The sequence below is a fragment of the Pollachius pollachius genome, assembly GCF_949987615.1.
Source record: "Pollachius pollachius genome assembly, chromosome: 18".
In the NCBI taxonomy this organism is placed as follows: domain Eukaryota; kingdom Metazoa; phylum Chordata; class Actinopteri; order Gadiformes; family Gadidae; genus Pollachius; species Pollachius pollachius.
In genome coordinates this window covers 16,757,815-16,779,832 of record NC_136951.1, presented here as the reverse complement: position 1 = coordinate 16,779,832, position 22,018 = coordinate 16,757,815, and the positions used below count along the sequence as shown (strand labels likewise).

The following is a 22,018-nucleotide window of genomic DNA, read 5'->3' as shown; positions in this document are numbered from 1 at the left end:
CACACACACACACACACACACACACAACACACACACACACACACACACACACACACACACACAGGTATTTTTAAAGTAACTCAGTGTAGTAGGGTGTGTGCGTTTTCCAAGAAAAACCAAAGTAAGAAAAACCAACGCGGTTGCTCTTTTAATTAACTCAGTGCAGTTCGGCTTTAGGAGTGTGGGCGCGCATTTGCAATACTCTTCCCTCAACGAGTGTGCGTTCCTCAACACCGTCTCCCCCCCCCACAGGTGGAGGACGTGACCATCTCCTGCTGTCTGTGCGACAAGGACTTCAACTCTCGCCGCAGCATCCGCCGCCACTGCCGCAAGATGCACCAGAGCAAGCTAGAGGAGCTGCGCAAGTTCACCGAGACTCGCACCATCCCCTTCAGCCTGGTCTCCGTCGTCAAAGGTCAGAGGTCGTCCGCCGCACACACTACCACACACACCCCCCCCCCCCCCCGGTCGCTGTCTAGTTTGAATCGGCTGCCGCGCGTGACGAGCCGTTTCCAGTGCGACCGCGTTGGTGACATCACAAGACAGCGGGATGACTTGTGTGTCCAGGTCCCAGATTTGGGCAATGGACACTAGACAGTAGGGGTGTAACGGTACACGTATCTGTACCGTTACACCCCCACTAGACAGTGACCACCGTGTCCAGGCATCACAGCCTATTACGATTGGGATAAATACCTATCGTCTCTTTTTGACGAAGGAGTGACTAATCAAGGAGTTACTTATCAATGCGTGACTTTTTAAGGGGAGACTAATTATGTGACAATGAGTGACTTTGTTGGACCTCAGAAACGAAACAGTTGTGCAGATGACCGTGATTGTGGATGAAAGACTTCATTCATGCAACGGCAAATGGTTCTTCCACCTCTCTAGCGTTCCGTCACGGGCACTCTGCAAAATAATGAACCACGTTTTCTCCCCTTCCTGCCCCGACAGGTCGCCCCAAGACCCTGGCCTCGCCCGTGGGCGCCAAGTCCTGCCCCGTGTGCGGCAAGAGCTTCGCCACCAAGGCCAACGTGCGGCGCCACTTCGACGAGGTGCACCGCGGGCTCCGCCGCGACCTCATCACGCCGGAGATCGCCACGCGGCCCGGCCACCTCCTCTCCCTGGAGGACACGCCCCCCAGGAAGCCGGGCGCGGCCTTGTCACCGCCGCGCGTCGCCAGCCCCAAGCCCGCCGCGCAGAACCCTAAAAGCTCCGGCGCCGCCGCCAGCAGCAGCAGCAGCGCCGCCGCAGCTCAGAGCCACGGCCGGTCCCGGACGCCAAGCCAGACGCGGGCCAGGGCGCAGAAGGCCCAGAAGCAGCAGGCGGCGGCGGCGGCGGCGGCGGCGGCGGCGGCGGCGGCGGCTGCAGCACCCACCCAGCAGCAGTACAGCATTTCATCCTGCCGCTGCATGCGCTGCAAGAAGACCTACAGCTCTCAGGTCAGCACCTACGGCACGCCTCGCCCGTTTACGTTTTACATTCAGGGACATAGCAGTCGCGTTCATCCAAAGCGACTTACAATAGCTATACACACACCGACTGCTGCTGCCCCGCCGCATCTGGACCGAGGACACTACGTTTACACTGAGGGCATTTAGCGGATGCTTTTGTCCAACGCGACTTGCAGCAGTTCATACACAACATTGACACACCGACGGCGGAGTCAACCAGGCGAGGCGACAGCCGGCTCTTCGGGAGCAGTTAGGGTGGGGTGTCTCGATCGGGGACACCGCGGCAACCGGAGGAGGAAGAGGAGGAGGAGGAGCTCCTCCTCCACTAGGAGGAGCCGGGGATCGAACTAGCAACCCTCCTGTAACGAGTCAACATGCTCTACCTCCTGAGCTGAGCCAGCCCAGAACCCGTCCCATGACGGCTCTCACCCACGTGTCGAAATTAGCTTTTGTCTTAAAAAGTTTGACTAGTGCTTTAAACACTTTTCAGCCGTGTGACCTGTGTGTGTTCCTGTGTATGGACGTGCTTGTGACCGTGCGTGTGCTTTGTGTCGTCCAGGTGATGCTGAAGAGGCACATGCGCATCGTCCACAAGGTGTCGGTCTTCAAGAAGGGCCGGGGCTCCAAGCTGACGCGGTCGCAGCGTGCCAACGCCAAGACCTCGGCCGCGCCCGCCACCGGCAACCGCGTCCACGTGAAGGAGGAGGCCAGGGAGAGCTCGGAGGCGGAGGAGGAGGAGGAAGAGGAGGAGGAGGCTGAGGCAGAGGAGGAGGAGGAGGAGGAGGAGGAGGCCGAAGCCGAAGAGGAGGAGGAGGAGGAGGAGGAGGAAGAAGAAGCGCAGGTGGAGGCGGAGAAGGCGCGCAGCCGTTCCACCCCGCCCCCCGGCGTCAGCCACGAGAGGAACCCCCGCGACGCCGCCGCCGCCGGCGGGCGGGTCAAGAAGGAGGAGGAGTCTCCCTCCTTCTCGGCCGGCTCCTCCTCCTCCCCCTCCCCGGCGGGCGACCGCGAGCCCCCCGCGGCGGCCGGCGCCAAGGGGGGCCGGGCGCCGCGGCTGTCGGTGGGCTTCGACTTCAAGCAGCTGTTCTGCAAGCTGTGCAAGCGGCAGTTCAGCTCGCGGCAGAACCTCACCAAGCACATCGAGCTGCACACGGACGGCAACGAGATCTTCATCAAGTTCTACCGCTGCCCGCTGTGCCGCTACGAGTCGCGGCGCAAGCGCGACGTGCTGCGCCACGTCACGGTGGTGCACAAGCAGCCCTCGGCCTACCTCGCCAAGATCGTGCCCAAGCTGGAGAGCCGGGCGGTGAAGCGGCCCGCCGAGGTGGTGCTGACCAACACCACCAAGAGGCCGGGCGGAGCTGCGGCCGGCGCCGGCAAGGCGGGCGTCAACGGGCGCCACGCGCCCTCGTCCTCGTCGTCCAACGCCGCGCCACAGCCCCGCCCCCCCTCGCCGCCCGTCACCCGCAAGCAGGACCAGCTGGCGGCGGGAGCCCCGCCCCCGGCCCGGAGGCAGCTGGATCTGTCGCCGGCGGCGGCGGCGGCGTACGCCCCGGCCCCGCCCGTCACGCGGACCCAGGACCGCCAGCAGCAGCAGCAGCAGCAGCGGCGGCCGTCCACCCCGCCGCTGACGCGCCAGAGCGACAAGGGCGGCCACCCCGACCACGGCCACGCCCCCTCCTCGGCCGGCTCCGCCTCCCGGGGCAACGACGCCCCCTCGGAGAGCGGCAGCACGGGATCGACCTCCACTGAGGTCAAGGTCACGCAGAACTTCTCGCTGCATGCCTGCGACCAGTGCGGCCGCGCCTTCGCCAAAAAGGTGCGTTCACCGACCGGGGGGGGAGGGGTTCGAGTGGATCGGGGTCTCGGGTGTCGGGGCTCGGACCCGGTTCCTTTTTGGAACAGCCGGGCCACAGGGCTTGAAGTTCTTAGGCACCGCGACTGACTTGAGGCGTACAGCAGCTTTAGATTCATTTAATACCTCATTCAGTCCATTGAACACAACTTTTTCAGGCTCGCAAATCGCTCTTGCTTTAAGCCTTTGAGCCCGTGCACGGTGTCACGTGTGTTTACGTCGGAGTTGAGACTCTCTCCTCAGTGTAATGTCAACAAATCGTAATTTCTTTTTTTTTTTACGAATTATGACTTTAATGTATTTTAAAGTTATACTTTATGATATTATAGTGTTGAATATCTGAGATCAATAAAGTATATCTTGTATTATCACATTGTACGGGGCGAAAAACTGAAGTGTGTGTGTTTGTGTGTGTGTGTGTGTGTGTGTGCGTCTGTGTGTGTGTGTGTGTGTGCGTCTGTGTGTGTGTGTGTGTGTGTGTGTGTGTGTGTGTGTGTGCGTGTGTGCGTGTATGTGTGTGCGTCTGTGTGTGTGTGTGTGTGTGTGCGTCTGTGTTTGTGTCCAGCTGTTCCTGGAGAGCCACAAGCGCAGCCACCGTAACGCGGCGGCCGTGGCCACCAGGGCGGCGAGCGTCGGGCAGCCGGAGGGCCGGAGGAAGGGGGTCAGCACGCGCTCCAAGTCCCTGCTCTGGTGAACCGGTGAGGCCTCCCCCTGCCACCGCCCTGACCCCCCAGTCACTGTCTGTCTGATGCTCTCGCTGTCTGTCTGATGCTCTCGCTGTCTGTCTGATGCTCTCGCTGTCTGTCTGATTCTCTCGCCGACTGTCTGATGCTCTCGCCGACTGTCTGATTCTCTCGCTGTCTGTCTGACTGGCTGATTCTCTCGCTGTCTGTCTGACTGGCTGATTCTCTTGCTGGCTGACTGTCTGATTCTCTCGCCGACTGTCTGATTCTCTCGCCGTCTGTCTGATTCTCTCGCTGTCTGTCTGATTCTCTCGCCGACTGTCTGATTCTCTCGCTGTCTGTCTGACTGTCTGATTCTCTCGCTGGCTGACTGTCTGTCTGATTCTCTCACTGTCTGACTGTCTGATTCTCTCGCCGTCTGTCTGATTCTCTTGCTGTCTGTCTGATTCTCTCGCTGTCTGACTGTCTAATTATCTCGCTGTCTGTCTGATTCTCTCGCTGTCTGTCTGATTCTCTCGCTGTCTGTCTGATTCTCTCGCCATCTGTCTGATTCTCTCGCTGTCTGTCTGATTCTCGCTGGCTGACTGTCTGTCTGATTCTCTCGCTGTCTGGCTGATTCTCTCGCTGGCTGACTGTCTGTCTGATTCTCTCGCCGACTGTCTGATTCTCTCGCTGCCTGACTGTCTGATTCTCTCGCCGACTGTCTGATTCTCTCCCTGGCTGACTGTCTGTCTGATTCTCTCGCTGTCTGATTGTCTGATTTACTGTCTGTCTTTCTCTCTCTCTAAATATCACTCTAACTTTGGTTTCTTCCTTCTCTTTATATTCGTGTCTTACTTTCCGGTCCGGTCTGTTTTTTCTCCTTTTTTCATTTTATCTTTCTTATCACGCTCACTTCCTCCTTGCTCTTCCTCATTACACACAATATCTCTCCTTCTCCTCCTCCCAACGCCATCTTTCATTTCCACAACTTTCCAGCCAGGTACTTAAAGAGTGAGTGAGTGAGTGAGAGAGAGAGAAAATATCCACCATTGCCTTCTGTATGTGTTCTTGGGTCAATATGGTTTGTGTAACTCTTCAGCATCAGTCTTGCGTTGAGACTGTGTGTGTGTGTGTGTGTGTGTGTGTGTGTGTGTGTGTGTGTGTGTGTGTGTGTGTGTTCCTGCGAATGTGTGTGTCGGCGTACGAGTGTGTGTGCCTGCGAATGTTTGTCTGCGTGCGAGTGTGTGTGCCTGCGTGCGAGTGTGCGTCCGTGTGCTATTTTTACCGCTGGTCCCCTGAGTGCGCGGGACACGGCGCCATCCATCCCGTGAGTGCTAATTGCACTGTGGTCTCTTCCAGCAGCTGCTCCACACTGTACAGCACGTCCCTCCTCCTTCCCCCCCTGCCTTACCTCTGTACAGCTCTCTGTTCAGCTCTCTGCCTTACCTCTGTTCAGCTCTCTGCTTTACCTCTGCTCAGCTCTCTGCCTTACCTCTGTACAGCTCTCTGTTCAGCTCTCTGCCTTACCTCTGCTCAGCTCTCTGCTTTACCTCTGTTCAGCTCTCTGCTTTACCTCTGCTCAGCTCTCTGCCTTACCTCTGCTCAGCTCTCTGCTTTACCTCTGTTCAGCTCTCTGCTTTACCTCTGCTCAGCTCTCTGCCTTACCTCTTTTCAGCTCTCTGCTCAGCTCTCTGCCTTACCTCTGTTCAGCTCTCTGCTTTACCTCTGCTCAGCTCTCTGCCTTACCTCTGTTCAGCTCTCTGCTCAGCTCTCTGCCTTACCTCTGTTCAGCTCTCTGCTCAGCTCTCTGCCTTACCTCTGTTCAGCTCTCTCTTCAGCTCTCTGCCTTACCTCTGTTCAGCTCCCTGCTTTACCTCTGTTCAGCTCTCTGCTTTACCTCTGTTCAGTTCTCTGTTCAGCTCTCTGCTTTACCTCTGTTCAGCTCTCTGCTTTACCTCTGTTCAGTTTTCTGTTCAGCTCTCTGCTTTACCTCTGTTCAGTTCTCTGTTCAGCTCTCTGCTTTACCTCTGTTCAGCTCTCTGCTTTACCTCTGTTCAGTTCTCTGTTCAGCTCTCTGCTTTACCTCTCACTGTTCAGCTCTCTGCTTTACATCCCTGCGGCTCTTTGTTTGTGTTAAGCTCTCTGTGTGTTCTCCCTGCAACATTTATATTCTCCAATTTCATGTTTGGAGATATATTCCTATTTCTGTTGTAGTGGTTGTGCGTTCTGTTCAACTGAACATTTAAACAGTGGGAAATGTCTTCCTTTGAATGTCAAAAAATGAATTAATAATTACATTTACATTTACATTTAGGGCATTTAGCAGACGCTTTTATCCAAAGCGACTTACAATAAGTGCATTTGTTACAATAAGTACATTTGTCATAAGAAGTGAAACAATATATCGCTGTCGGTACATTAAAGACGTTCGTAGAACCAAGTGCAAGTATTTCAATCGCTAGGCTAACCCATTCCCCTTGTAAAGCAGCGATAGCAGCTACTGTAGATGCTACACAATTAAGTACCTTGAATAAGTGCAATGTACAAGTGCCAGGACGTACAACATTCAATGGTGGCTGTGCATTGGTTTCTATGCAAAGTCGAGATTAACTCTGAACTTAACTCAGGTTAACTCAGGTGAGATTAACTCAGGTGAGTTTTGAGTCTTTTGCGGATGCTGGTGAGCGACTCTGCGGTCCTGACATCGGTAGGGAGCCCGTCCCACCACTGAGGTCCCAAAACAGAGAAAAGTTGTGACTTTGCTGATCGACCTTTGCTTGCTCTTAGCGATGGCGGTACCAGACGTCCAGCTGAGGTAGTTGAGCGGAGGGATCGAGCTGGGGTGTGTGGCTTTACTAATGCTTGGGGGTAGGCAGGGGCAGTTCCATCGACTGCCTTGTATGCCAGTACCATCATCTTGAATCTGATGCGAGCTATTACAGGGAGCCAGTGGAGGTCTCGGAAGAGGGGGGTTACATGTGAGAACTTTGGTAGGTTGAACACGAGGCGCGCTGCCGCATTCTGGATGCGGTGCAAGGGTTTAATCGCAGAGGCAGGGAGTCCAGCCAGGAGCGAGTTGCAGTAGTCGAGGCGGGAGATGACCAGTGATTGGACTAGAAGCTGAGCTGCTTCCCTTGTGAGTAAGGGCCGGATTGATCAATTGATCAATAATTGATCAAAAATAAATCATAATTTAGTAAGTGGTATTACGTTTGTAAAATGTTAAATTGTAGCTTCAGAACTGCGAATAGTTGCCGAGTTTTCTCTGTGTGTTAACACGTTCTCGTGTGGCGCTCGTCAGACAGTGAGAGCGCCTTCGAGTCATCCCTTCATCAAAGAGTTTCAGCTTCCGTTCGTCTTCTTCCTTCCTTCCTCACCTCTCTCTCTCTCTCTCTCTCTCTCTCTCTCTCTCTCTCTCTCTCCCGGCAGGAAGTGACATCACAAAACGAGCCATTTAAGAAACCACAATGAAGGAGTTCCAAGAGACGCCGCGCAGGAAATTGAGACGACTGTGAGGGGAGCGAGTGGACGGAGGAGGGCTGAACCAGGACTCTTCCCGCAGGACCAAACACACACACCCAGTCCACATTCCCTTTGGATGGACGGAGCCGGAACTGGAGGACGACTGGATCATGTGCGGCGCCCCCTACCTGCGGGGAGGTGTCCACACAGGCTCCTCGGGCGAGCTGCTTTCTGGGCGAGGACCACCGCGGTACATTATATATAGATAACGTATATAGACAGCCGATTTCTACTACTACTTCTACCACTTCTACTTGTACGACTGCTACACATGGTCTTTAAACCCTATAGAGGAACCGAGGAGGACACAAGTACGCATATCGGTGTGTGCTACTATATCAAAATGGACATTGTGACGCACAATGCACAGAAAAAGACAAGGAAATGCATATCGTCGCTTCCTGGCTGCGTCCCGGAAACGAAAATATCGATTTTCTTTATTTTTGGTTTTGGACACTTTTTCCCGAGGTGATGCTCGGTCTAATTTTTGTTTCGACGAAGTCTCCCTCAACGGGTCCGTCGTTGAGCCCCACCTCTTGAGCAACATCATCACGGGTGAGGAGCCCACACAGACTGTAGCCTGTGTGGGTGTCGCCCCCCCCCCCCCCCCCCCCCCTTCGAAAAAACGTATGTCCCCAAACCCTCACGCTGTTGGAGGGACGTCCCGATCCATTCGGGAGGTCTCCTCGGCAGGGGGGGAGTCGACCCCATCTGGACTCCTCGCCAGCTCCAGAGCACCGGCCATCGCTAACGGGCAAAGCGCTCACGATTCCAACCCGTTTGTTCTATCCGAGTGCTTGACCACATCCGGGACTCAAGCCAACCTCTTTTTGTTTTGTATAAATTGTCCGTTCAGGCCCGGCCGCGTAACACCGGTGTCTGCAACACCGGCGTCCTTCCGCTGGGAACCCTGTTCAACGCCGGGGTTTGTTTTGAGGGCTCACGCTGAACCGGTGATCTTAAAGGGGTCCACGCCAAACTGGCGTTCCTCTAAGGACCGACACAGCGTCGTGTCGTCAGACCAACGCACCACATGGGTGTACTTCTTGGAAGACCCATGCAAAAGATGGGCTCTTTTTTATCAAGGGACTGTTCAAGGGCCTTTTCATGGGACCCATGCATTGCCGTTGACCCTCCTTAGTTCACACACAACATAAGTGTCATTTTGAGGACCCATGCAGGGCTGTTGTCCCTCTTTAGTTTACACACATGAGTGTCATTTTGAGGACCCATCCAACGCTGATGTCCTTGGTTTAGGACGTATTTGAAGACACGTTTTAAACCGTCTTTACAGTAAGGTGAACCCAGCCCATATTACATGGATAAGGCCATAGTTCAATGGTTATTATTAATATTAATAAATTAATAAATAATATTGCCTAAATCCCGCCGGACAGAAATATCATCAGTATACCTTTTTTTTTTTAAAAGGCAAAGTAAACCACACTTAACTAAGGTGCAATGAAATTAGTTTAATTTCCCTAAATTAGAAGAAATATTTGCTCTTTTTTTAATCCCCTTGATTTTCTAAGCATCGATTCAGTTTAAAATGAATTTACCACTTGGTTATCTACATTTTTGAGGGTTAGTTTGAATGGCCGTAGAGATGTTTTTTACCACAACGTCGGGGGGGGGGGGGATCGGGGATTACACAATGATGAAACATCACTCAACGTGTCCGACCTCTTGCATCATGTGGCCCTACGGCTGGCTCCTCGGTTAGCATCAATGTGGGAGAAAGCCATTAAGTGTACACCAGGGCATCGGTTCCACTCCCAGCGCGTTCGGGGGCTGCATGCCAAGAGCTCCGCGGCGGAGAACTTTGTGCAACGCAAAAATTCCAGTGCATTGCACAACCCAAACAAGAAGGGCGTTTGCCTGGAAACTAAACGTTTTGTAACTTTCAGGTGGGGGGGGGGTTTGGAGAAATCCTTACTCAGCAGTCATTCGTCAATTTGCTCCGTTTGTTGTCGTTCCCTCCCTCCAGCTCCACTCGTGCTTACACTAATAGTGCCACAGCCAGCAGTTCCTCAACCCTCCCACCGACCACCGGGCCGGTTCACTCCCCCGAAAGCCCCGCGCGCTCACGCTCATGACACTTGAATGTACGGTTACTGCGCTGACTGTCTACACTCGTTGCCTCAGTGGTTAGAGGTGTGTAAGGCGTTGTGGGAGCGGTGGGGGAGGTCAAACATCCATCACTGGGATCCGGTCACTAGTCCCGGAACGGCGTTTGGTTTGGCAATGAACTTGCGTTTAACATACGTTTACGTGATTCCGCGCGCTCTAAATGATTTCTGTCACCGACTCGTCGTGTATCGAGATATTTATATATACATATACACAGACGTGCGTTCAGTTGAGTCTTCTGCTCTTTTTAAGTTATTCAGGGTAGTCTTTGAGAAACACTGGCACGTTGTGGAGGTGAACACAAGAAGAACACAGCGCAGATCAAGGTCCACCTTTCGATGCACCCACTGAAGACCCGAATCGGCAGTCGGCTCGCTTCAATGAGAAAGCCATGAAACTGGATTAGCAGAAACCCTATAGATATATAGATGCATATATATATGACCAAAATGTATTTTCTAATAACCGCTTTTGTTGTGGGATATCAAATGGCGCAGATGTAGATTGCTTTGTCCCTTTTGTGTAGATGGTTTAAGAAGAGAGGTATATTTGCTGAAGGAGAGGATGAAGTGTTTGAAGCCTTGTACAGTAGATCAGACACTTAGGATGGTGATCGGTTTCTTCGTCGGCCTCAAACAAACGTTCCCGTCGTCTGACACGTCGGTTGACCGCCTGACCCTGTTGATTTCCTTTGTTACACACACGTCGACGTTTCATGATTTGGTTCTTTACGAGGAATTTTCTTTTTGTTTCTGTGCGCATTGTGGCATTTTGTCAGAAGATGAAACCTCATGGATTTGTGTTTGGACATGCTTTCTGTTTGTACTCATGTCATTCCGCTTCTAGGCATTCTCCAGGTCCGTCGCTGACACACCATACGACAAGAGTTAGCCTTTCAGTTGTGACAAGAATGTAAAACCTGCCACTTATTGAAATAAATAAAGTTTTGCTTTTCAAAAGCATTAAATGCCAATTTGTCTGAAACGTTCTTCATGCATAATGACGTCTTATCTCTGTTATATTAAGCTTTCATGGTCCTCTGTAATTAAAATGTCATTCTCTGTTTAATGGTATCAGAAATTGACTCGGGCGTGTGTCTTTATGGTGAGATGGCTGAATGACCAGTCTTCACATAAACTAACCACAACTAATGGTCATACACTCTTTATAACCTCTACAACAGTGGTTCGTAATTGGTGGGTCGAGGCCCACATGCGGACCGCGATGGCCTTGAGTGCAGGGTTGCAAAGGTAACCCCACCCCTCCACCACCACCTTCTGTTGTCTCTGATGACGACGCACGATGGCGCCATTGCTCCACCTCGTCCACGTCGGCGCAGCTGGAACCTGTCGCGGTCGGGACAACGTGTCAAGCACGTCTTGTAGCGTTGACACGAGAGAACACCCGGGCTTTTTTTGTTGTTTGTTTTTAATTGCCCGATCCTTAACTTTGCGACCCCGCTTATCCAACTGTTATCTCACACCAGATGGCGATGCAGTTCATTTATTTGATTTGATTCAAGCGTGGAACAACTGTTTTTACAACGAGGGGAGGATCGCGAGACGCAGTTAAATTGGATCGTGGCGCTGGCAATTAAGAGGCGGGGCGTGACGTCTGCTGCGTGAATCTGATGACTTAATTACAATGCGGAGTAGTTAAGGATAAAGACCCGGGCCTTTTGTTTCCCTTAAGTAACCATTGATCTGATTAGTGCACAATGCATTTGATTATTTGACCATATAAACAGTAACACATAATATGGGGGGTCAAGCAAGTGCACTGGAATTATGAATGGGCCTGTGTGGAGGGGGGGGGTGTATAGAGTTTGTGAGAGAGGGAGAGACGTGAGTGGGAGTATTTGTGATTCATACGGTGGTGTCGCGCGCTGGCTGTGGATGCGTGCGCTGTCCCTTTCAGCGCCAAAAGCAGGGATCTATCGGCGCGTGCTTCTTCCCCCGAGGAGGTGAATGAACGGGCTCCTCAGAGGAAGACACGAGGCGGGAAAACCCGGACGATACACCCCGAAACATCAGGTAAATAAAATGTTGAATTAGGGCTTGGGATGATGACATCTACCCTTACGAAGTCTCTCTCTCTCTCTCTCTCTCTCTCTCTCTCTCTCTCTCTCTCTCTCTCTCTCTCTCTCTCTCTCTCTCTCTCACTCTGATTCCCATCCCTGACTTCTTCCTCGTCGTGGTAATCAGGGAGCTCTGATGCGACGCCGCTACCTTTCTTTAAAGAACCACTAAAGATGAGATAAATCAAATCCCCTTCCACCCTGGATCACTTACCCCTATCACCCTGGATCACTTCGGAACGGTCTGAGCCAGGAACGGTCCTTTGAGATCCTAACCAAAAACCCAATTCCAGGAGGAGCGATATTGGGGAAAACTGCTGAGCTCCGCAAGGAAGTTGCCCGAGGCGGTTCGATCGCATCCACCCTCCAGGAATTCTCCCTTTCTACGCCTCCCGCAAAAAAAGACGCGCGCTGTAACGCGTCTTTTAACGCGTAAAACCCAAACCATCGGGATGCTTTCGGAGTGATTTGGGAGACGCGTTCTACCTTTTTCATCACCATCATCGGTCGTGTCTTCCCTCCTGGTCTCCGCAGTGCCCTCGGACTACAACTGAGACCCCCCGTTGTTTGGGCGATTTTGTTTTTTTGGGTGGAAGACCACTCTGGTTTCGATTTGGTGGAGACAGAGAACCGCTCTGCTCTTGTTCTGGAGGGATTGTATCTTTTTGTGTGTTTTCTTCTTCGCGAGATAATTTTACCGTCGTTGTCATTACCTTGCGGGATTCCTAATCTGTGCAACATCTCCATTGAGCAGAAGTGCGGTGGACCACAGTGGTGAGTGGAGTGCATTCCAACACACGAGGGGGAGATCGAATCAGCCTCGCCTGACACCTTATGTGCATCGTGCCGGTTGTGGACTCTACGTTATTTTTGACGTTTCTTTTGGTGCATGCATATGCGTTTTGCACCTTCAACTGTTAATCCCTGTACTGCCTTAATTAGGGGCGCGGACAGTGTGCATCACTAGTGTGCTACCCCCGCAAGACCCACACCACCCCGTCGCTTGTTATCCTTTAGCGCTCCGCCGATCGACGTCACAACAGTGAACTTGGCGACAATAGTTCCCTCTTGAAGCGGGGGACGGCTGTGCATGCAGGCGCCATATGCGGTAGATAATGACCACGAGTTGAGCAAGGCATCGAGAAGATGGTGATGGGAGAAAGAGTAGAGGAGGAGAAGGGAGTGGGAGTCAAAAATTGTGTGTTTTGGGGTTTCTGGTTTGCTGTTTTTGGACTCATGTCTTCGGCCCTTCTTGGAGGTGCGACCGTGAACCGCAGACTCAGTGCCGTGTCGGGTCGCATGGGAGACAGCGGGGGGGGGGATGCTGCATGCCTAGGTGTGAGTGTGTTGTGGGGGGTGGGGGATTCGATTGGTGAGGGGAGGATGGGCGTGATAAGCCAACCAAGAGAGGGGGCGAAGAGGAGGAGGAGGAGGAAGGAGAGACAGAGATAGAGAGAGAGAGAGAGAAAGAGAGAGAGCTGGAGAATTGGACGAGAGACTACAGGGCGACAATAAATATGGGAGAGGGAGAGAGAGACAGAGACAGACAGACAGAGAGTCAGAAAAGATATCACTTTCTGAAAAGAGCAGCAGTCTCCCTGGAGGGGGGACATGGCCTGCAGAATGCAACACGATAGAGCTGCCTGTGGGAGAGAGGGAGGGGGGGGCAGAGAGAGAGAGGGGGGGCAGAGAGGGAGGGAGGGGGGGATAGAGGGGGAGAGGGAGACGGCGAGGGAGGGAGGGGGGGATAGAGAGAGGGGGGGGAGGGAGACAGAGAGGGAGGGAGGGGGAGGGAGGGGGGGATAGAGGGGGAGAGGGAGGCGGGGAGAGGGGGAGGGGGGGTAGAGAGAGAGGGAGGAGGAGACAGATAAAAGCGTGGGATGGATAGAGAGGCAGAGAGAGGGACGGAGACAGATAGACAGACAGGGAGAGAGAGAGAGAGAGAGAGAGAGAGAGAGAGAGAGAGGTTGAAAGAGAGCGAGGAGGCTGGAGGGAGAGGCGGCGGATGGCTGGGTGTCGAGGCCATGCAGCCGGAGGATGAGACACAGCGCTATTGGATGATCTGAGGAAAGAGGGGGAGAGAATACGGGAATGTGTGAAGAGCGAGCTGAACACAGAGGAGGTGGCAGGAGCGAGAGGAAGAGGGGGAGAGCAGAACAGAAAACAAACGAGGGAGAGAGAGGGGAGGTGTAGCGAGTGGAGGAGAGACGAGGACCACGGGGAGACGAGGGGGATGAGGGGGAGGGGGCCGAGGGGAGTTCAGCCCAGGAGTGCGGTAAAGAAGGGGGAGACGGGGGCGAGAGAGGATGACGAAGAGAGGGACGAGGAGGCGACGAGGGGGGGGCTCGAATACGTCACACACCCACCACTTTATCCGGGAGACAGGCGGGGGCTGGATGCAGTCACCACCGATCGTACGCGTCCTCCCTTTCATCCTCCCCCCCTGTCGCCCCTCAACCACCCCCACCCTCACCCACGGTAACCCTCAGAGACGGAGGGAAGCACCCTTTCATGCCGTCGGACAGCAGGGGGAGAGTGATCGGGCATCGAAGACGGGTGTCACCGTCGTCGAGGGTGTCGCGGCGACATGACATCATCGTCATCCGCTGGCTGGCTAGCGATTGTCATGACCTCATCGTCATCATCGTCACCGTCATCACCATCACCGCCACCATCATCCTCTAACTGGTTAAGGACTCTCAAGACAGCATCATTATCATCATCGTCATCTGCTTACTAGTCAAGGAGTGTCTTGACATCTTCGCCGTCACCATCGTCACCGTCGTCATCCGCTAACTGGCTGAGCAGTCTCATGACATCATCATCATCATCATCCTCTAACTGGTTAAGGAGACTCATGACATCATCATCATCATCTCCATCATCATCATCATCATCATCATCATCACCATCACCATCATCATCCTCTAACTGGTCAGGGAGTCTCCCACAATCATCATAATCACCATCATCATCATCATCATCATTCTTCGTTTGCTTGATGATGTCATGACCTCATGAGGTCACATCCCTTCGGAGCCTCGAGGAAACTCACTCCTCTCTGTCGACGGGAAGGCGCTGAGTTATGAGGAACACACTCAAAGGGATAAAACAATTTGTATTGATTATGTAACCGGCAGTTACGGTTGCTAAGGAATATAACATTTTTTGGGGGGTTAATTGAGAGGATGTTTTGCCGCAAGCAACTTCCAGAGAATGGTTTTATTTAGGAGATTAAACGGCAGCAGGCTGGCGGCGTTTGGAGTGTAGTTGCGTGTTTCACAGATGGACGGATGCTGCGTTTGTTAGAGCTCAGCTCGGCCAAGCCACCGGCCAGGTGACGTTAAGGATGCAGGTCCAGGCTGTACCCAGAAACACCTGGGAAAGTAATGCCTCGCCTGAGAAATGAGCCTGCAGAGGTTTTGCTGTTCATGTCCTCATCCCCTCTTTCCCCCCCCCCCTCCCCCCCCTCTCAGGGATCGCACAAAAAAAATACCACCCCCCTCCCCAGAAAGTGCTTGCTCAGGCATAGAAAGAACCAGGGACATCTTGTGATGGCGCTTTTTAAGGGACCATGTTTCTTATCTTCTCCACCTGGTTCTCCACTAGCTAGACACTTACAGGCCATTTCCCAATCTCACTCTACCCACAGTGTCTACCACATGTGGGGGCATCCACACAGATGTTTATCACATAGATCAACAGACAGACCAACCTGGTGGACCGTACCAACTGGTATTCACCCCACATCTGCATGGACACTGAGCTTTGGAAATGGTTCGGCCCTGGAAGGCATCACTAAAAATAATCCAAAAAGTGCACGCTGTGGCATAAAAGGATCTCCCAGTGCCACGTGGCAATACTGTCACAAATAGATCTCCCTTTCTGTTTCTGTCCAGCCTTAACGTGTTTCTGATGCATATAGGACACGGCAAAGAGATATCGTCGATCGGTGCCTAGTAGGGCTGTCCTGTCTACTGAGTACGATAGGAATAAACACATGTTTGGTACACTCACGGCAGAGGAAGCAGAACAGGGCTAACCTATATAAAGATGAGTTTTTAACCATCGTCAAGGCCTTGGCAGAACAAGCGTGGCTTTGACCTAATTCCATTTCGAGCGAAAAAGAAACAGAAGGAATTAATTGGGACAGAATGAAATTATGAATTAATTAATTGAGAGAGATCTAAACTTGAGCACTGATTGAAAAAAAAAAAAAAAACTGACGATACAGTAGGTGGCACTGCAGATGGGTTTTCGTTCTGACTGTCATGGTTTGGTGTTTTGGGTTGGTAGGGGATAAGGCTGTTACCGACACAGAGGCATGATTGAAATGTGCCAGCTCCTTCTGTTTGGGGACGTGGGGAACTGAGTATTGGCTATGTGCTTGCGATCTTCCAACTTCAGGGAATCACCATTTTCAGGACAAACACATATTTTTGTTGCTCGTGTGTTTGACTCCGATCCTAAAGATAATGGGTTGAAATGGTTCAATAACCAATGTCCACAGCATAGCTGTAGGCATCTAGGAAAAGATGCCCTAACTTCTTACACCTGATTAATGAGACAAAAACAAATTTGTTGAATATGATCAGATTAGAACTATAGCTAACCGGTGACTAGCTTTAGCCCTACATTGCTGCTAAATGCCTTAATTCAGGAAGAGGAAAAGGTATTTTGATTGTTCTTCTTATGGGAAGTGCAAGAGTAGAAAAGATAGGTTAGCTTGCTGATGGATAGTGTCTGTTCTCCTTCCCTTTGCCTCCCTGCCCTGTCCGTTAATGTCAATCCTATTCTCTCTCTCTCTCTCTCTCTCTCTCTCTCTCTCTCTCTCTCTCTCTCTCTCTCTCTCTCTCTCTCTCTCTCTCTCTCTCTCTCTGTCTCTCTGTCACTAAGTGAGGCCTATGTTTTTGCTGAGGTCTGCATTGATTCGGGGGCAGAGAACGTGTAGCAGAAACACAGAGCTAATTAACAAGCTTCATCACGTTGCAGAAATGATCCTTCCCGGAGGTTCAGCTGGGTGCACTGAGTTGAGCACGGAGAGCGATCCCCATGAGGTGGGTGGGTTGGTGTTGACGGGGTTGATAAGGGTGACGGTGATGGTGGTGCTGGTGCTGATTAAGGTGGTTAAGGTGCGGTGGTGGTGGTGGTGCTAGATGTGTTAGCCGTGGTGGTGCTAGTGGTAGTGAAAATAAGGTGGTGGTGGTAGAGGTGGTGGTCATAGTGTTGAGGAGAAGGTGCTGATGGAGGTGGTGATGAAGAGGAAGTGGTGTAGGTGGTGCTGGATGAAGGGGAAGTGAAAGTGGTGATGAGGAGGTTGTGGAGATGGTGGAGGTTGAAGTGGAAGTGGTGGTGAAGATAAGGTGGTACAGATAGTGGAGGTGGGAATGAAATTATTTATGAAGATTAGGTGGTATAGACGGTGGAAGTAGAAGTGGTTGTAGTAGACTGATATTGTATAGAAGGTGGAGGTGGATGTGGTTGTAGTAGACTGATATTGTATAGAAGGTGGAGGTGGAAGTGGTTGTAGTAGATGAGGTTAGGGTTAGGAAAAGCCTTTTAAGCCTAACTGTGCTGTAGGATCTCAGATATATTGCATTATATATTGCAATGTCTGGTGCGATGCCTCCAGCCTTTTTTATTATTCAAAGCTGCAAAGATTTGTGCATTGAATAGCTTGAAGCAATATGGAAAACCTGAACATCTAGCATTTCTAGTGCCTCGACACAAAATTCCTCAATCTAACATCCAGCATTTTGTGCACTTTCTTCTACAGACTGGAAGTAACCATGAATCGAAATAACTTCTTCAAGCTATTTTACATACTCATGCCAAATACATTGTGTTGCAGATCAGAGAAGGAAATATATATTAGACCGCTGGAATATATGTAAACTGGAAGTAGTATGTGTATAATGACACTATTCAGGACAATGGCTCTGGAGGATGTTGTAGTGTTAGCACCAGTGATCATAACAGTAGCTGCATCGTCATACATTCAATTTGAGGAAGACAAAATGTGTTGCAGGGCGATAACGGAGTCCGCTTGTAATCCCTCCTCTTATTCTCAGTCCTCCGAGAATAATGAGTCTGAAAATATAAGATCAGAGGCTGTAGGGATCAAGGGAGGTGAATGGAAAAATGGTCACGCCATGGATACTGTTACTAACAATAATAATCATATAACTACTGCTATTAATACTACTCCTACCACTACTACTTACAATAATATTTATACTACTACTACTTACAATAATATTCATACTACTACTACTACTATTAATACTTCTACTGCTAACAATAATAATCCTAGTTTTCCCATTACCTCTGCTGTTACAATTACTACCACTACTACTACTACTTCTATTACTATTACTACTACTATATTTCTACTACTACTTTAATTACTATTGCTATTACTATGCTACTACAACTACAACTACGGCTGGGCGATTTATCAAATATTGATCGCGATTTCGATTTTAGTGTCAAGCGATCGCAAAACTAATACAATCGAGTTTTCGATTTTTTTATTTCTTTTCTTTTATTTTTATTAAATGTTTTATGTTTGATTTTTTCCATAATTTAGCAGCACTAACTACAACTACAACAACTACTACTACTACCACTATAGGGTTGGAGCTATTATTTTACCAGTCAGTTTTTTTCTCAGTCTGTTATTTTCCAAGTCTGTTATTTCCTCGGTCTGATCCGCTGGCTAATGAAACAAGGTCAGAGTGCTCCGGGACTTGTGGTGTCCTGCAGTGCTAAAGGATAAGAAACTATTTCCCGTGCAACTTTCAAGCGACAACAACGTTTACTTTGATCACATGAGAGTTGGAAGGAAGGAAATATTTCCTCCCAACTTTCAAGTGGAGGAAGTCAACGTTGCTGTGGCTGTATCTAACAAGCTCAAATCACAGAGGGGAGAATGGTGGAGATATCAGAAGCATCCATCTGTTTTTCTGTCCGTTTCCAACAGTGTTTTTGCATTCCAAAGAGACAACCTCTGTCTTCTTTCTTCTCGAATGGGCAGTCGGGATCACGACACAATTGATGTTTTCGGAAAGATAACCCGCCATTTATGACTCATCCTCTTTGTAGACACATTTTAGTTTTCTATAAACACAGTTTTGGACCGATTCAGATTCATGCAGGTACATAGCATTGATGGTTTTCTTTTCAATATTAGCTGCCTTTAAATCTATTCCTGACCCGAAGAAACGGTCAATATCTAAAGTGACCTGACTGAACAACTTTATTGATTCGGTAAAGATCATGTATATCAAATTCTCCAATATATTCCACACAGTTAATTATACATATGTATGTGTTCATTTATTCACTGTCCAAAACCTTGTATAAATTATATAAGGACCACTCGTTCAATAATGGTATTCAGTACTAAACTATACATTTGATGGTAATGTAGCATTAATGTCAATTTCAAAGTCAAATACGCAGGACACACATATAACACACACACACGCACAGCCCTCACGCATACACACACGCACATGCAAACTGACCTTTCATCCAGCCCATCCGCTGGTGTAGTGATGGTGGGCTAGATTAACTAGAAAGACATTGGGGTTAAAGTTCTGAATCTTTGCCCCGGGAGGGGGAGCCTAGAACTGTTGTATGTGTGTGTGTGATGGATACCGTGAATGTGTGTGTATCTGATTGCGATAGAGAGATTGTCTGCTTATGTATGGGTATGTGCGTGGTAAATAGTGTGTGTGTGTGTGTGTGTGTGTGTGTGTGTGGGGGTGTGTGTGTGTGTGTGTGATAGGGAGAGTGTATGTATGTAATGGAGACAGATTATGTGTGTGTGTGTGTGTGTGTGTGTGTGTGATAGCGAGGGGGTGTGTATGGGATGGAGACAGATTGTGTGTGTGTGTGTGTGTGCGTGTGTGTTTGTACGATAGAGAGAGTGTTTATATGTTGGCTAAAGTTTTGAATCTTTGCTCTGGGAATCAAACCCCCAACCCTAACCACTGCGCTATCCGTTCCTCTTAAAGGTGCTGCAGGTAGTATTCAAGGAGGAGAGCAGGATTTTGAAACCAGGCAGTCGTCACCTCCTTCTCCGCATCCTCCCTCCCTCCCTCCTTACGTTTCTCCACCAATCAAGAGGTGCTGCAATTCACCCACCTGTGATTGACAGGCGAGATGGATTCCACTGAACCGTTCTCAGGAGAGATGCCCTGATAGGTCAGAGAGGAGCTGGGGGCGGTGTGTAAACTCCTAAGTGGCCCTGTACAGAGGCATGCTCCGTCCGTCCAGAACAGAGATCCTGAGAGTGCATTTCACTCTCTAACAGCTGACGGACGGCTGAGCGCCTCTAACAAATGTTCGGCCAAACCGAACATTTAAACCAACATTTACTGCCCGTTTTAGGAGCCAGTGAACCCCCTGTTTTGGCTAGAATGCGAACACTATGAGATTTCTGGTTGAGAGTTTTGGGAAAGAGGGGTGCGTGTTATCGCCATGGTTACAGTCCACGTCGACTTTGTGTTACTTAGGTAGCCTTGTCGGTGTGTATGAGCGTTATTATGAGCGATGTCGTGTGCGAGTGATGTCGCCACACACCGTGGCGTAGGGGTCTGGGAAGCCTAACCCTCACCCGGACGCGGACGTAAAATGAACCATCCGCACACACCGTGGCGTTATACTAGAAGTGACCAAAAAACGCTCTCTCGGACGCCGCGGCCACCCGCTGCCCAGACAGTCCCTCCGTCGTGAAGACAAATGACGTAGATTACCATGATGACGGTCATATGAGAAATATTACCACGTTTAAAACAAAAGAAAATAGTTTTGAGTTCACTTTCTCTTCAATACATTGGTAGATATTTCATTTGACCCGGGGTTGGGCTTCCTAAAGAGCATTTTGCCAGGTCTTTTCCACCTGTAAGAGATGCATGCCTTGAGGAAAGGCTGTTGGGTTGGGTGAGGAGATGGAGGGGGTGCCCACAATGTATTGAGTACTACATGCCTGAGTAGCTACAGCAGCAGGTGTAAGGGTGATGAAATCCTGCTGCCTTCGAGCCAGCGTCGGAGCAGAGTCTCTTGTATTTTGGACACCTCCGCCTGCCCCTTTTACTCTTACACCGTTCCATGCCTTCTGCTCCCTGCCTCCTCTGTCTCTCTGCTCTCTCGCTCACCTTCTCTCACCCCTCGGTTCCCTCGCCCTTCTCCATTTGATCTCCCGAGTCCCTCCAAATGTGTTTGATGTGCTGCCTTTCTCTGAAGACTGCCTGTCCCTCCCTCTCTTACTCCTAATATCGCTCTCTCGCCCCCTCTCTTTCTCTCCCAAAATATCTCTCTCTTCCCTTCATCCACCCTGTCTCTCTCTCTCTCTCTCTCTCACTCATCCACTCTCTCATTCTCTCTCTCCCTCACTCTCCCCCTCTTGCTCTCTCTCCTTTTTTCTTTCTCCCTCTTACTCCTAATATCTCTCTCCCTCTCTCTTTCTCTCCACTCAAATATCTCCCTCGCTCTCTATCTTCCTCTCTCTCTCTCCTGCTTTCTCTCTTGTCCACTCTGTCTCTGTCTCTCTCTCTCTCTGTCTCTCTCTCTCTCTCTCTCTCGCTCTCTCTTTCTCACCCTCTTCCCCTCTTCCCCTCTCTCTCCCTCTGTCTCTCTCTCTCTCTCTCTCTCTCTCTCTCTCTCTCTCTCTCCCCTAATCTCTCTCTGTCTGTCCTGATCACTTTCCCTGTCTCTCTCCCCCCCCCCCCGCTCTTTGTCCCCTCGTCACCCTGGTGCCTGTGTGCCCGGAGTCTTTTCTGCGGCCTGCCGTCCCTCTTTTGTATTCCAACATCCTCTATTGTCGTCTAAATGTCTGTCGTCTCATTGGTATGCAGCGGGCAACATATCAGCCCAGGTGAGAACCTGTTTATGTGTGTGTGTGTGTGTGTGTGTGTGTGTGTGTGTGTGTGTGTGTGTGTGTGTGTGTGTGTGTATGTTATGGACACAGGGTATTTGTGTGTATCCGATTGCGATAGAGAGATTGTCTGCTAATGTATGGGTATGTGTGTGATAAAGAGAGTGTGTGTGTGTATGTGATAGAGAGTGTGCGCATGTAATGGAGACGGATTGTGTTTGTGTGTGTGTGTGTGTGTGTGTGTGTGTGTGTGTGTGTTTGTGTGTGTGTGTGTGTGTGTGTGTGTGTGATAGAGAGAGTGTGTGTATGTCATGGAGACAGATTGTGTTTGTGTGTGTGTGTGTGTGTGTGTGTGTGTGTGATAGAGAGAGTGTGTGTGTGTGTGTGTCTGCATGTGATGGTGACAGAGAGTGTGGGTGTTTGAGTGTGTATGTG

The 22,018-nt window shown here is 50.6% G+C and overlaps 1 protein-coding gene across 1 annotated transcript in view; it reads left to right on the top strand.

Annotated features, from left to right (window-relative positions):
* The window catches only part of znf800b (zinc finger protein 800b), a 31,159-nt gene extending 23,106 nt beyond the window's left edge, over positions 1-8,053 (top strand). The window contains exons 8-12 of the mRNA XM_079755770.1: positions 253-415; positions 955-1,442; positions 2,014-3,270; positions 3,872-4,004; positions 7,401-8,053. Coding sequence (XP_079611896.1) covers positions 253-415; positions 955-1,442; positions 2,014-3,270; positions 3,872-4,000 — 2,037 coding nt within the window. The 3' untranslated portion in view covers positions 4,001-4,004; positions 7,401-8,053. The remainder of the gene's footprint in view (positions 1-252; positions 416-954; positions 1,443-2,013; positions 3,271-3,871; positions 4,005-7,400) is intronic.
* The last annotated feature ends 13,965 nt before the right edge of the window (positions 8,054-22,018 follow it).